The sequence below is a fragment of the Podarcis vaucheri genome (genome assembly GCF_965113315.1).
Source record: "Podarcis vaucheri genome assembly, chromosome: 13".
NCBI lineage: Eukaryota > Metazoa > Chordata > Lepidosauria > Squamata > Lacertidae > Podarcis > Podarcis vaucheri.
The window spans coordinates 41,787,529-41,802,902 of record NC_138751.1 but is presented as its reverse complement, the minus strand read 5'-3'; the positions used below and the strand labels follow the sequence as shown (position 1 = coordinate 41,802,902).

General features: G+C 43.3%; 1 protein-coding gene across 1 annotated transcript; it reads left to right on the top strand.

The window, feature by feature from the left end:
- The first annotated feature begins 4,890 nt into the window (after positions 1-4,890).
- Positions 4,891-15,160, top strand: METTL16 (methyltransferase 16, RNA N6-adenosine). The gene is made up of 9 exons (XM_082194907.1): positions 4,891-5,326; positions 7,278-7,480; positions 8,434-8,574; positions 9,462-9,577; positions 9,811-9,953; positions 10,745-10,814; positions 11,922-12,011; positions 13,249-13,422; positions 13,544-15,160. Exons 1-9 carry the CDS (start codon positions 5,199-5,201, stop codon positions 14,237-14,239), a joined length of 1,761 nt encoding a protein of 586 aa, XP_082051033.1. The 5' UTR covers positions 4,891-5,198; the 3' UTR covers positions 14,240-15,160.
- Positions 15,161-15,374: the final 214 nt, after the last annotated feature.

The following is a 15,374-nucleotide window of genomic DNA, read 5'->3' as shown; positions in this document are numbered from 1 at the left end:
CTTGATGGTTTGTTGCATTTGAACTGCTGGTTGGTCCTTATGCTATGGGGGCAGAGACATGTGGCACAACCTGAGGAACCAAATGTGTATCACATTTGTTAGGATAATGCAGAATGATCAAACAGCTTATTAGGTGCCATAAAATACTATTACCCATCCACAAAGGGAACAAAAATACTCAATGGAGTCATAGTTCTGGCAACACTTTCTGTTGGATCATTTGAGTTCATAATTGATATAACTACAGTGGTACCTCAGGTTACATATGCTTCAGGTTACAGATTCCGCTAACCAAGAAATAGTGCTTCAGGTTAAGAACTTTGCTTCAGGATGAGAACAGAAATCGTGTGGCAGTGGTTTAGTGGCAGCGGGAGGCCCTAATAGCTAAAGTGGTGCTTCAGGTTAAGAACGGACCTCCAGAACGAATTAAGTTCTTAACCCAAGGTACCACTGTAATTCTACTTAAACGCTCCAAAATTTGGCAGTTTGCAACCCCATGGAGTCTTGGTCTTGCATATAATTGTAAACAAAGGGTGGAGGAAACCTTGGCAACAGTGACGCCAGGAGCAAAAATAATTTCCCTGCCATCAGTGATTGCTCGATGATAGAACATTGATTTGGGGCTATTTGCATATGAGAGATTTAATATGGAACTGCAAAGGTTGGCTTCTTTTTCTTCACTTACAAAATGAGAGCCTAGGTTCTGTGAATCTATATAAAGAGCAGTAGATTGTACTGGATCCAAAGCAACCATGGTTGTAGCAGTTGCTCTGGGTTTCAGGTTTTACTTGCATCACGCCTGGGGTAGCTCAGTTGGTAAGAGCATGAGACTCTTAATCTCAAGGTCTGGGTTCAAGTCCCATGTTGGGTGAAAGATTCCTGCCTTGGACTAGATGACCCTTATGGTCCTCTACAATTCTACGATTTGTGATGGTGTGTGGAATCAGGCCTCATGCAAATTTCTATTTTGCCTTGCCAGTGCAGAGTCTTTCTTTTATCACTAGAGGGCAGAGTAATCACAAATACTATGTGAGAAATTTGTGACTTGCGAACACCCTTACCTTGTCCTGCAAGAAAGACAGGTTCCTGCGAGTCCAAAGCACGCACTCACAGGGAATATTGTGCACATAATTAATTAATTCAATTTTGTTATTTAAAGCATTTCTACCTTGTTATTCCTTAAGAGGAGGCCAAGGTGGCCCGCAAAAAAATAAGTTAAAGCATTATCAATGGGAAAGATCCAAAAACGTAAGATCTGTGGCCCAGTTCTATTAAAACCATTTCCAGTATTGTTCATTGCTCAGGCCTTGCCTCTTACTGATGAACCTCAGCTACTGTCATGCATAGGTTTTGTTTTATGATTTGTATCACTCAGTCGCCCCCAAATACAAGGATGCAGCAGAAATTGGTTTTCTCAGAGGAAGCTATTGGTCATCTCAGCCTGAGTAATTGCTCTGGGCTTGCTTCTTTCCAGTCCAGAAACATGCCCAGAAGAGTATTGTGCAGAAGAATGGAGTCTTCTATGGCCGTGTCATTTTCATTTCTAAATTATGAAAAATAAACATTTTGGAGTTTAACCATGAAGTGACCTCCAGTTCAAAGCCTGGAATATATGTGTCTCAGCTATCAGAAGTTTAGAAAACACTGATATAATTTTATTCTGCAGGATTGCTTCATAATTTAAAGGGTGCTTTATTTCATCAGATGTGTTATCTGGTTTGTAGTATTGTAAGACAGAGATGGGGAACTGGTGGCCCTCCAGATCTTATGCCATTCAACTGCCATCATCCCTATTTGCCATGTTGACAGGAGCAGATGGAAGCTGGGATTCAGCAACATCTAAAGGGGCTTCAGGTTCCCCATCCTAAAGATCTAACAGTATCCTGGATGTTCACTGAGCTCCAGTGAGGTAAAGGCTGTGCAGAAAAGAGAGGATCCATTTCTGTCAAAGGAGCATGCAACTTGCAATAGACAGACATGTACAGCAACTCGTTCAAAATGCGAACGGCATATGATTTTATATCCCTTCAGGTGTGGCAATTCAAAGTGATTCTATGTGGCAGGCATGTGTTTCACAGGGAGATGCTGATCACTATTCGTCCAAGAGTGGCAAATTTGAAACAGGTCTGTGAACTCCCATCTCACTGGACAGGACTGACCAGATTGACTCTTTTCCCCCTTTGCTAATTTTGCAACACCCCGGAGGAGCTGGGTCTGAAGTATGAATGATAAGAGAAGAAAGAACTTGGTCCACCAATAGCCATCTTGTTACTTCATCTTTACCTGATTTACACCAGAAATTTCCACTGCAGTCTTGATCTTGGAAGATGGACGTCATCTGAGAGGGTGTTGGATCATGTATAAATAGGCTCTGAGCACAGCCCTAAATCCCTGTCCTGGGATATACCTAGGTGTTGACAAGGTCCCCAACTGTGTCTTGCTATTTTAAGTGGCTGATAAGTTGCTTTCTAAACTGACCCCTCTGCATCTTAGCAATGAAGATCCAGGAAGATAACTCTGTTAGGGTCAGTGAGGGCTCTTCTCGCCCATTACCAATGTTATCCAAGCCAATCTAGTTTTCTTCTGGGGTCATGTTAAGTACCCCCCCCCCATGCTTGTCCTTCCAGCAGAAGCACCAAGGAGTGGACAAGGACATCCTAGGGTAACTGTTGGACATAATGGTTTTGCAAATACCATCTCCAGATTTAGGGCAGTGTAGCTGGTTGTTCCCCTGCACACGGCTCCGATCCAAGGGGGCACAAAATAATAGTAACAGTAATACCTATATTTATATGAATACCTGCTGAGATCCATAAAAAAGCAACTGTATCAAAATGAATTATTGTGAAAATAATATTTCGGGACGGCACCAAATTTTGTCCTCACTCCAGGCCCAATATTACCAAAGTCCACCTCTGCAAATACCATCTCTTCTAATGATGTTTTTATTAACAGGGAATGTTTCTAGTCTTGGAAGATGTTAGATTTCTCCAGAATGTGTGCATTGTATGCTAAGAGCTGGAAGTATCCCAAGGCAGCCTTGAAACCTTTAAAAAAAAAAAATAGCTGCCTAGATCTGTATTCCCTCATCCGAATTCTGCCGGGTTCTGCTGCCGCTAGTCAAAGAAAGTAGTGACGGGCTATATACTAGCCTCACTCAGTGTAAGCCACAATCATGTTCATAACTGGTGTTTTCTTTGATACTGTTTGCTAAACGCGACAGCAAAAAGCAGAAGCGTCCCTTCCTATTTGTGTGGCTATCCAAAAAGTCCAGGAAACATTTAGTACAATACAGTGGTGCCTCGCAAGACGAAATTAATTCGTTCCGCGAGTTTTTTCGTCTAGCGAATTTTTCGTCTTGCGAAGCATGGTGTCGGGAAAGTTTTGGAAAAGCTTCAAAAATCACCAAAGTCTTCAAAAACCTCAAAAAAGGCTACCACACCGCGTTCTATGAGTTGCTCCTCAAAGTCAAGTCGCAACTGTATTAACGGTGTTAAGAAAAAGGAAACAAACTTGCAAGACGTTTTCGTCTTGCGAAGCAAGCCCATAGGGAAATTCGTCTTGAGAAGCAGCTCAAAAAACGCAAACCCCTTTCGTCTAGCGAGTTTTCCGTCTTGCGAGGCATTCGTCTTGCGGGGCACCACTGTAATCTTAAGCGGAGCTTGGGTGAATGAACAGTTCATCCCTGACAGAGGGATTTATGTACAGTGGTGCCTCGCAAGACGAAAAGAATCCGTTCTGTGATTCTCTTCATCTAGCGGTTTTTTCGTCTTGCGAAGCAAGCCCATTGACTGATTAGCGGATTAGCGCTATTAGCAGCTTTTAGCGGCTTATCTGCTGATCGGATCAGCTGATAAGCGGCTTAGCGGCTTAGAAAAGGGGGGGGGAGGGAAAAAACCAGCAGGAACCCGCAAGACATTGTCGTCTTGCGAAGCAAGCCCATAGGAAATTTGTTTTGCAAAGCACCTCCAAAACGGAAAACTCTTTCGTCTAGCGAGTTTTCCGTCTGGCGAGGCATTCGTCTTGCGGGGCACCACTGTATAAGCTAAACAAGCTATAGCTTAGGTGGGGGGCCCCAAAAAAATTAAAGGTAAAAAAATGGATGTACATTTCCAAATGCGGGTGGCGCTGTGGGTTAAACCACAGAGCCTAGGACTTGCCGATCAGAAGGTCAGTGGTTCGAATCCCTGTGACGGGGTGAGCTTGGTCCCTGCTCCTGCCAACCTAGCAGTTTGAAAGCACGTCAAAGTGCAAGTAGATAAATAGGTACTGCTCCAGGCGGGAAGGTTAAAAAAAATATGGCATTTTCGTGCGCTGCTCTGGTTCACCAGAAGCGGCTTAGTCACACTGGCCACATGACCCAGAAGCTGTACGCTGGCTCCCTCGGCCAATAAAGCGAGATGAGCACCACAACCCCAGAGTCGGCCACGATTGGACCTAATGGTCAGGGGTCCCTTTACCTTTACATTTCCAAAATATAAGATAAAAAACAATTAAGTAAAACCTACACACAACAACAGTGTTTTGTGTTGTGTAGGCTCCTATTTGTTATGTGCAAATGGCTTTAGATACCTATTAGGTCCATATAGCATTTATTCAACACCAAAAAAACAGCGACAATTTGTTGTTGACAAACGACAGATGGACATATAAAGAGCCAGGTTACCTTCAGTAGCTTAGGGCCACATCAAACCTAAATCCGGCCCTGGGTGAACTAAGTAAGAGATCCCTGCATTGCAGGGAGCTGGGCTACTGGGTGACGCTGGAGTCGCTCAGAACTCTATGGTCCTATGAGAACGCGCGCCGCTCTTTGTGAGGGGACGGGAGGACTTTTTAACCATAGAGTTGCCCAGCGGGATAGCCGGGCACAGCAACCCCTCGTCGCCTGACTTCCTGTCTGTGTCTGTGTGTGTGAGGTGACGGCTGTACCGGAAGCGCAGGGCCGCCTACAACTCTCGGGCTTCTCTCCCATCCTCTGCTCCTCCGCAACTTCTTCGCGTCCGGGGACGACGACGACGACTCGGCGCATCTCCTGCGAGGGCTGCTTGCTGAGGGGGCCCGGCATCCTGAGGGGCGAGAGATACCGCGCAGCGCAGGCCTTTTCGTGCACGAGGCGCGCGGGTGCTGCGCGGGCGCCGTTACCTGCCAACAGGTGTTTCGTTTCCCAGAGCGACCCCCGTCCGGCCCGCGCTCCCGGGATGGCCCTCAACAAATCTATGCACGCGAGGAACAGATACAAGGACAAGCCGCCGGATTTCGCTTACCTGGCGTCCAAGTACCCGGAATTTAAACAACACGTGCAGATAAATTTGTCCGGGAGGGTGAGGTAAGTTAGTAGCATATGTATGTATTCTGAATAATACAGTATAATCTAGTAATATTATTATTATTATTATTATTATTATTATTTATTATTTATTTGAAATCAGTTTTTTTTTAAGTTCAGGAGAGTCTTTATGTATGTTACAGTTGCTGCCAGAATTCTAATCGCAAAAGGCTGGAAGGGAGAGGATATTTCCATCTAAATTAGAGTGGCAAAACAAAATAAGAGAGTGCGCTGAACTGGCGAGATGATTATCAGCAAGGTTAAGAGACGTTACAGATGGAAAATTTATCAGAGAGTGGGATATATGCAGAGTATATGTAAAAGAACATTGTCAAAAGATCAATCCGTTGGCAGGTCTTGATTGAGCTTCGGTGTGTAAGCAGGATAATTTTACAAAATAAAATTTATATTAAGTCAAATAACATGGAGAAAGTAAAGTTTAAGCGCATATTTAAGGAAATTAATTCAGGAACTCAAGGGGAAGATTGGAGGTCTTGTCAAATTTAATCACAGATGGATGTACAAAGCAAGTACTAGTTAAAGAATGAATAATTGTTTGTTTCATATTTTGCCTATAACATCTATTGCATACTTCTGTTACAAAGTTTTCAACCGATAAAACATTTAAAAACTGGAGGGGGGGAGTGAAATCATTTTTATTTGATTTTACAGATATGAATTTATAACATTCCAAATGCATATCCATATATAGAGATTACTCTGGATCTCGAGACTCCCCCCCACCCCCTCCATGGGTCCTATTGTCAATATTTACAACTGCATATTATTCCATACAAAAATAAGAGTATTGTTTTTATAATATAGTAATATTATAATATAGAAATAACACACCCGAAGACACCAAAACCTGCAACACTATAAATAATATCTATAGAAGTAATATTATAAATAATAATTTTATTCTTCTCAGTAGCCTAATATAATGTAACATAATTATAATTATATTAGGCTGCCAATAAGAATCGCACTTCATGCCGATAGCAAAAAGGCAAGGTTTTTTGTGGGGTTTTTTGCCCTGCATTCAAAAACGTGAGCCACTTGGGGGTTAGAGGAGGAATCACAGAACTGTAGAGTTGGAAGGGAGCCTGCCCCCCCCCCCTGGGTCATTTAGTCCAACTTGCTGCAATGCAGGAATCTTTTTACCCTATGTGGCTTCCAGTGCCACGTTACTGAGATTAAGTGTCTTATGCTCTACCGGCATAAACTGGAGTTTATGATATGCGTTGTGTTCATTTGCAGGCACGGGCCTGGTTCAGCCTTGGAAATAAGCCCACAAATGCTACTATAGCCATACCTCGTGTTGTGCTCTGCTCTTCTTACGGACTTTCAGCTTACGAACATGGCAAACCCAGAGGTGTTTACTTCCAGGTTTGCCGCATGCACAGAAGCGATCTGCGCGCTTTGCGCATGTGCAGAAGTGCTTGATCATCGCGCACATGCATGGAAGAGGCGCTCTAGTTGCGGACTTTTTGGGATGCGAATGGCACCCCGAAACGGATTAAGTCCGCAACTAGAGGTACCACTGTAGATCACTAAGAGACTAGTAGCTTGCAGTTTCCATTCCAGCCACAGAGGAGGGAAGCCCCTTACTTTGCAGAGAGGTTTGACCACAGCGCACCAAACCAAGCTCCTCCTCTTTAGTGCCCCCAAGTGGATATCTTTATTCTCTTGCCACCTCCACTGAAACAGCTTTTTAACCTCTGGAAACTTACTGGCCCAGCATGCTTTCTGTACTGAGTAGAGTGGTGAGATCATCAGGCTTGGGTTGAACAACAAGGCCTCAAAGCTTTTTCTTTCTTTTTAAATTCCCTGCTATTCTTATTTGCAAGAGTGAACATAGCCAAGTCTGGCATCTGTAGTGCATTCCACACTATGTTCCTTGATGCAAAACAGGAATTCTTCAGCGCACCTATTGTCTTGTGCTTTTCAGTGTGAACTTCAAGGATCCAGAAGCGGTGAGAGCCTTAACATGCACCCTGTTGAAAGAAGACTTTGGACTACAAATTGACATACCTTTGGAAAGGCTCATTCCGACTGTTCCCTTGAGGCTCAACTATATCCACTGGGTCGAAGATCTGATTGCTCAGCAGGACGCGGCTGCTAAAGATTCAGCTACATGGGGAATAGACATAGGTATGCTTCGTGTTGGTGACTTGTAGATCAGTCCTAAGTCCCACTACACACGTGGGCCACTTGTGTTGTCACAATATCACCATAATTTAGCCTTTGTCCTGTAAGTTCCCAGCACAAAAGTTGAAGGGGGGGGGGGATGCTATTTACAAAAAGCGCAGAGCAGAGCATCAGCCACACACTCCAGCATATAATGGGAGCGGACTGTCTATGCTCCCATGATAACCAGGCATCCAGCCCACTCACAACAATGGGGAGACACCTCTATGATGCCCCCCTCCCCATACATAACCCACCAGGCAAAATGACACCACAGTGCCCTCCCATGTTATGTCCAGGAGTCCTGAGAGAGGATACATATAAGAGTTTTAAGAAGACAGGTGTTTGCAACACTATTTGTGTGAACTTGTAAAGTTCACACAAAATGTCCTTTCTGCTTAGTTTTGATCACCAAAGATTTCCCGCATCAATGCTCAGGCATGTGATATGAAGCCACATTTGTCTTTGTTACTTTTTCCCTTTCAGGGGTTTATGTACATCTGTGGGTGTGCTCTGACTGGGCGTAGATTTAGTCTGAATCCACTGTGAAGGAGTAAGTGCTTTTTGACCATACAGTCCAGTGGATTATTTTTCATTCATGTCACTTCTGTAGCTGGTACAGAGTTCTTCTGAGGACAGCGTTGTGGTGAGGCAGGGTGGTTAGAGCAGGCCTTATTTCGCCTGCTTGTGAAGCATCAAGTGTTGCAAGGCATTTTGTGGAATAGGAAATACTCTTCTCAAACAGTGACACTAAGTAGAAAGTAATTTAGCATGTTCTACCTAATAGTACTTGCTGGCCAACTGGTAAAATTCATATATTGATAGATAGATAGATCCTTAGAAAATGCATTCTGGGTTGTTTATTTTGAATGCTCTGCGGTGTTTTAACTTTTGCACTTTTCTTGGGTGTGTTGCAGGAACAGGTGCCTCTTGTATTTACCCATTACTTGGTGCAACTTTGAATGGATGGTATTTCATTGCAACAGAAGTGGATGATGTGTGTTTCAGCTTTGCCAAGAAAAATGTAGAACAAAACAACTTATCCAACCTTATAAAAGGTATCATTATATCCCTCTTGTCCCAATCTTATGCTGCAAAGTAGTTTGCATACAGGCAAAATTATCCATGCATTGCATTATTTTGGGGCAGAAGCCGAGTTTTGTTTATACAGTGGTACCTTGGTTCTCAAACTTGATCCATTCCGGGAGTCCGTTCAGCTCCCGAAACTGTTCGAAAACCAAGGCATGGCTTCCAGTTGGCTGCAGGAGCTTCCTGCACTTAATTGGAAGCCTTGTCGGACGTTCGGCTTCCGAAAAACGTTCACAAACCAGAGCACTTCTGGGTTTGTGGCATTCAAGAGCCAATTTGTTCAACAACCAAGCCATTCGGGAACTAAGGTACCACTGTATTTAATGATTCCCCCACCTCGAATTTTTGTTGGAGACTAGTGCCAACAGAGAAGAAAACAATCCCCAAAATTCCTAACTGCCTTCCCAATCAACCCAACCTGTAAAGAGCAGAGAAAGAAAAAAGGGGGAAAGGTTAAAAGAGAATGGAAGGGGGTGGCTGGCAGGAAGAGGGCCAAGAGGAAGCATAGCAACAGCAGAGGTTAGGGGACCTAAACTCTGAGAGATCTGGTGTATTACTCCTCAAAGTGGATTGCTTGTTCAGCTTCTGCTACTGAAGTGGATCTCCAATCACCGTTGGAAAAGTGAGCAACTAATTTTTGAGGTCTAACAATAGTGACATAATAGCATTTGTATTGTGAATGTCCATGGTGCGGCCAACATGTTGTGCTATGGTTATGATATTAAGCTTTCCACCTTTATAAGTGGGTTGCCTTTGTCCTTTTGTTTGAAGTAGCATATAACGATTTCTAGAAGTTCTGTCGAAAGTAAGCAAATGTCTGGTTTTCCCTAACCCTCGGTGCTTCCTTTTCTTTCAGTGGTTAAAGTACCACAAAAGACACTCCTGCTGGATGCCTTGGAAGAAGAGTCTGGGGTCGTCTATGATTTCTGCATGTGCAACCCTCCTTTTTTTGCCAACCAGCTGGAAGCAAAGGTATGTTGATTGCTGATCCTCTGCCCTGGGCTTCTCCTGTTTGTGTTGACACATGCTCATTCTTTAAAGGTCCCTTTACAGTTGAAACGCTTGAAGTATAATTTGATGCTGTGTAGAAAGACAGTTGGGAGAGGCGGAAGAACCTAAGCATCTGTAAAAAAAAATTCATAGTTAGTTTGCATGGCTACGTAGCAAGCTAAGAGGTAGTGATGCCCACTTTCATTCTTTGCCAGGGAGTAAATTCTCGTAATCCCAGAAGACCCCCTCCCAGCTCTGTTAACACTGGAGGGATCACTGAGATCATGGCTGAAGGAGGAGAGCTGGAATTTGTCAAGAGAATAATCCACGATAGCCTGCAGCTTAAAAAAAGATTACGGTAAGAATTTAATATTTTTATTGTTTATATGCCACCCATCTGACTGGGTTGCCCCAGCCACTCTTGGCGGCTTCTAACAAAACAAAACGCAATAAAATATCGAACATTAAAAACTTTCCTATACAGGGCTGCCTTCAGATGACTTCTAAAAGTCAAATAGTTGTTTATGGGAGGGCGCCACTGCTGAGAAGGCCCTCTGCCTGGCTCCCTGTAACTTTACTTCTCGCAGTGAGCAAACTGCCAGAAGACCCTCAGAGCTGGATCAAATAAAAAACTTGTTGTTTATGGCCAAAGGCCATCAAAATCCAACATTAACAATAAAAAATAAATCATTTAAAATACACACATAATAACGAGAATATCAGTATCTTCACCGTAGATTAAAAACAGAACAATCAATCCTCTCCAGTCTTCATAGGAAATAAAATAAAATCATCATCATCATGATGTTGATGATTTATACAACTGAAACCACTGATTAAAATATATTTGTGATGTGGCATGAATTCCAGTACTTGGAATAAAGTTGTTGGGCTTGGTTTTGAGCATTTGTTTTGCTATAGTAGGAGGAGGAAAAGGTGCGCTCTTAACATTATTTCCAAATCTTGGAGTATGGTTCACCCATGACTGTAATAGAGTCTGCAGTTGTTTCTCAAAGCATTTTCCTTTTTTAAAATTGGCAGTCACGAGACCTTTGTGTTCTGAAACTTGAACCCCTAAGAGGCTAGTTTTGAGAGAGCTTAGTCTGATTTCTAAACTCCTTGGTTCTGAAATGTCTTTCATTACTGCAGGTGGTACAGTTGCATGCTGGGGAAGAAGTGCAGCCTGGCACCCCTGAAAGAGGAGCTTCGGATCCATGGGGTAAGCATTTCTGTAAACACACTGCAGCTATCTGTATTACATCTGTTTGCAGCTGCACTTTCCATTTGTGTGAAATACTAAACGGTTTTTCCACTGGCAGGCTGCAGAACCAGGCACCCCTATCGATCTAACACACTACTCGAAAGGAGGTCCCACCGACTGCAATGGCCCTTAGATCCAGGCAGGTGTGTGTAAGACACCAACCTTAGTCAACACAGCAGAGTTTGAGAATTTAATGCACGGTGGACAAAAGTAGCAGCGTTCCTTGCGCATTAAAACCTGTTTTTTTCAGAGGTGTGTTCTCACCAACAACCAATATGGGGTTCACTGCGATACATGTATCTCCCTCCTTCGGCTGCATGCAGGGCTCCTCAGCCCAGCTGCGGCTGCCGGATGAGCTGTCCTTCGGAACCCCTTTTGCAGAAGTTCTTGAACCTGGATTGAAAACGCAGGTGAAAATAGTGGTGCCCTTTTCAATGCTCCACCTGTCTGTTAAACGGCAAAGATACACCTCCCTGCAAGGAGAAAAAGAGTGTGCCAATCCTGTTGTGCCAGCTTTCTAACTACAGGGAGTTGTTTTCTGTGGGAGAGCACTCAACCCTGCCTGCATCTGCAGTCTGAAGTAGCCCAGGCAGTCCTGTTTATGTTTGTATCCTGCTTTTTCTTCCACTGAATTCATTTAAATCGTAGGAATCCAAGGTTTTGCCACCATGTAGGAACTAGCCTGACCTAGACTTACTTAGCTTCAACAAGGTGGCTGCATCTTGTACCTTCAGAGCATTTCCTGGCCTTCAGATTACTCTGCCCCCTTCCTTGTCCCTACTCCATTCTACTGCACTATAGACCCAGCCTCATTTAGCTCCCTGTGAACTGGACAAGAAGGTATTTGTCTATGCTGCCCGTGATCAGAGGCTTTGGAGGAAAGGACCGTAGACACCTTTTTTGTGTGTGTATGTGAAATGCTGTAATGTTGAGCTAAAAGAGTAAAATGCCAGCATGGGATGTTTTGGCGTTCCAGCTGAAAATAGGTCTGGAGTTGTAATGAGTTACTGAAGGAAATAACTCCCCAAAAGTAAAGCTGACTTGCTGCTTTTCTTTTGTGTGCAGGTTCCTAAAGTCACCCACACTGAATTCTGCCAAGGTCGCACCATGAGGTGGGCGCTGGCTTGGAGCTTCTATGAAAATGTCAAAGTGCCAGTAAGTGCCCACGTGTCTTTCCCGCAATTCGTTATCTTGTGTTATCGCTTAGGACTCTCCCTTAATGCGTCGCAAGCTCCTGAGTTTCCAAAGCAATTTACATAGGCCTGGCGGGATGGGGTGAAGAAGACCTCTGTTCGATAAACACACATTCAGATCTCTGATTAGTTGCACAAAATTACTTGAGTGATTACTCGAGTAATCAAATTTCTGTGCCCCCACCCTTTTTGCTTCTTCCTTAGTTTCTTAACAGCATACGTCAACTATGCTAATGAATGTACAGACTGCAACTATCAGATTCAGGTGTACGAAATTCTCTTGGACCATAGTACATAACTGGCAGAAATTGAATTACATGCTTTGTTCAATATCAGTTTAATTTTTTTCCCCAATTGCTACTGAAAAGTTCATTTTTTCCCTCCCTCAGTCCATATGTAATGTATTAATTTTGCAATAATTGTGTTTTTGTGTTACACATTCTCCCATTTCCCCTGATTGGGGATTTTCTTTGTTTCCAATACTAATCATACATAATTCTAGCTGCTGTTGCTGTACGATGTAGTTCCTGGTTTGGGTCCAAAGAAAGCTTAACTTACAGAAGTTCACAGAAAGAATATTTCCCGTTGCCTCTTCTCTCTATAGCCACCTGTGCCCCCCAAGGTGTTATGGGGCTGCTCCTGAGCCTCATGTGATGTAGCACAGAGTGTTATTGAGGTGTGGGGATGGGAAATTTTCCTTCCGTGAACCTCCTTAAGTCACCACATATTGATACTAATTAAATAAAGGTAAATGTAAAGGACCCCTAACAGTTAAGTCCAGTCATGAATGTCTCTGGGGTTGCGGCACTCATCTTACTTTACTGGCCAAGGGAGCTGACGTTTGTCGGCAGACAGTTTTTCCGGGTCATGTGGCCAGCATGACTAAGCCGCTTTCTGGCGAAACAGAGCAGCAAACGGAAACGCCATTTACCTTCCCACTGGAGGGGTACCTATTTATCTACTTGCATTTTGACGTGCTTTCGAACTGCTAGTTTGGGAGGAGCTGGGACCAAGCAACGGGAGCTCACCCCGTCGTGGGGATTCGAACCACTGACCTTCTGATCGGCAAGCCCTAGGCTCAGTGGGGACCACAGCGCCACCCGCTTTCCTAATTATTTACACATTTTCTATTCATGCTCTGAATACTGCAGTACTATTCTTTAGATTTTTAATTATTCCATTTCCTCTTTTCCCCTCAGTCGCCTCCTTCTAAGAAACGAAAGCTAGAGAAACCTCGGAAACCAATCACGTTCCTAGTCTTGGCGTCTACAGCCAAAGAGTTAGCTACTAAAGCTTCCTCAGTGGGGATTGATGCTGTTGAAGGGATGGCAGTAGTTGCAGCATGGATTAGAAAAATCCTCACTGACCTGAAGGTAATAGTAACTGCAACAATTCTCCCTTTGCCTTCCTCTTTTAAATGTGATGTCATTTCAGGAAGCAGCAAATTTACACCAGCAAATCACACTAAAACTCTGTGCGCGTTTGCTTCAATAGGTGCAGCACAAATGCATTCCCTGTGGGAAAGACGAGATCAGTTTGTTCCTAACAGCTGTAGAAAACTCCTGGATTCACTTGCGAAGAAAGAAGCGGGATCGTGTAAGGCAGCTTCGGGAACTTCCTCGAGCCTCTGTGGATTTCCTCCAAGCCACAACAGAAGGAAAGAACCTGAACGATGCAAGTAACATCACAGAAGGCGACCAAGGTGGGCCTGCTGGAGGAGACAAGGAAGGACTTGCTGAAGACGACAGAGGTGGGCCTGGGGAAGACAACGGAGGTAGGTCCACAGAAGATGGAAAAGACAGATCCACTGAAAAGGCATTGGCGGGACTTGGTTGCAGCCTTGAGTCCCAAGAGGATGGCAGACTGAATAGCGCGCCTGATACTGAAGAAGAAAATCTCGAGGGACATACCAAAGAAAACAGCCAAGCAGAGGAACCAGCTGTTGTTTCAGCAAGCTTAGAAGATTCCAGTGATGGAAAAGAGGAGAGGTCCAAGAACTTTGGCGCTGGTTGCCTACTTTTTGAGCTTGGACAGGATGAATGGTTCCTTTTCAAGTGTATGTTAGTTGTGAAGAAAGAAGGGGATGATTCTTTAGTAGAAATGCACTGGATTGAGGGGCAAAACAGAGACTTAATGAACCAGCTGTGTACCTATTTAAAGAACCAAATTTTTCGGTTGGCCACAACATAAGGATCTACGTGAATGAGGAACATTATGTTAGCCTTATTTTTGTAATTATGGCTTTTGTGTTAGCATACATTTAAGGACATCTTTGCTATGAAAAGTGGCTATTTTTAAATCACTTGTGAAGTTTGAAGTTCTGGAAATTCATAAAGGCCTTGAAAATAATTTGTGGATAGCATCCAGACTGGACTAGGTGCACTTAGTACTCGTTGACACCAATGTGAAAATTCAGTCATTATTTAAGTTGCATAGACTTCAATGGGAACTAAGTGCAAACTAACATAATCCTGGACCCTACGCATTTTGTGTAACAAATTTTTAGCTGTTGAGATTACATACTAGAAAGCAGCACTGTGTCTGCCTTAAACGTTGTTGTGGATTCTTCATTGGCTTTTCCATGTGCTTAGTGGAAATTTTCCACAGTTGTATCTGTCCCCTGTTTCCCTTGACAAGTGATATTATTGGCAACCATGAGTCAGCAGCTGTGTTCACAAGTCACAAGTAAAGTGGGATGATGAACAATTTAACCTGAATGCCTACATTACTCCTGCTTTGTTCCTCTACCAATAATAGGCAGCAAACTATGATCCTTGGCTAACCATTACATTTGAAATCAAAACTCTGGTTTGTTTCACTCAAACCCCCATTTGGTAAGCCAAGAACCAGAACGGCAAAGGGTATTCAGGTACAAGTTACAAAGAATTATGGGATGGATTGAAAATATATAAAGACGCTTTAGAGACTTGGCAAGCATGTGTGACATACTAGAGCCAGGTGAAACATCCTAAACATTTCAGGTTGGGAAGAATTTGAGTGCTGTAAAATGGATATTATAAAGAGAGCAAAACTGACTGTGTTAAGCTACATGATGATGTGATATATTGATTTTTTATATTAAAAAAATCACATAATAATTTTTTTTTAAAAGCTGCTGTTCTTTTTTCAGGTGAACAAATTGTGCAATGTTGCACCTGTTTCTTCAAGCTCCCTACTGCCATCTGGTGTACAATTCATGCAGTGCAAAGCATCCCTCTAGTTGTTTTGTGCTTGCTGTTTGATATATATATATATATATATATATATATATATATATATATGCAGTTGTTTCTTCTCTCTTACCCTGTGAGCCTTGGGCCTAAGC

Excerpts from the sequence above, each read along its gene's own strand:
- METTL16 (XM_082194907.1), top strand. The coding sequence starts at position 5,199 with ATGGCCCTCAACAAATCTATGCACGCGAGGAACAGATACAAGGACAAG. Across the intron at positions 9,578-9,810 it reads CCAACCAGCTGGAAGCAAAG|GGAGTAAATTCTCGTAATCC; the intron begins GTATGTTGATTG and ends ATTCTTTGCCAG. Across the intron at positions 13,423-13,543 it reads AAATCCTCACTGACCTGAAG|GTGCAGCACAAATGCATTCC; the intron begins GTAATAGTAACT and ends TTGCTTCAATAG.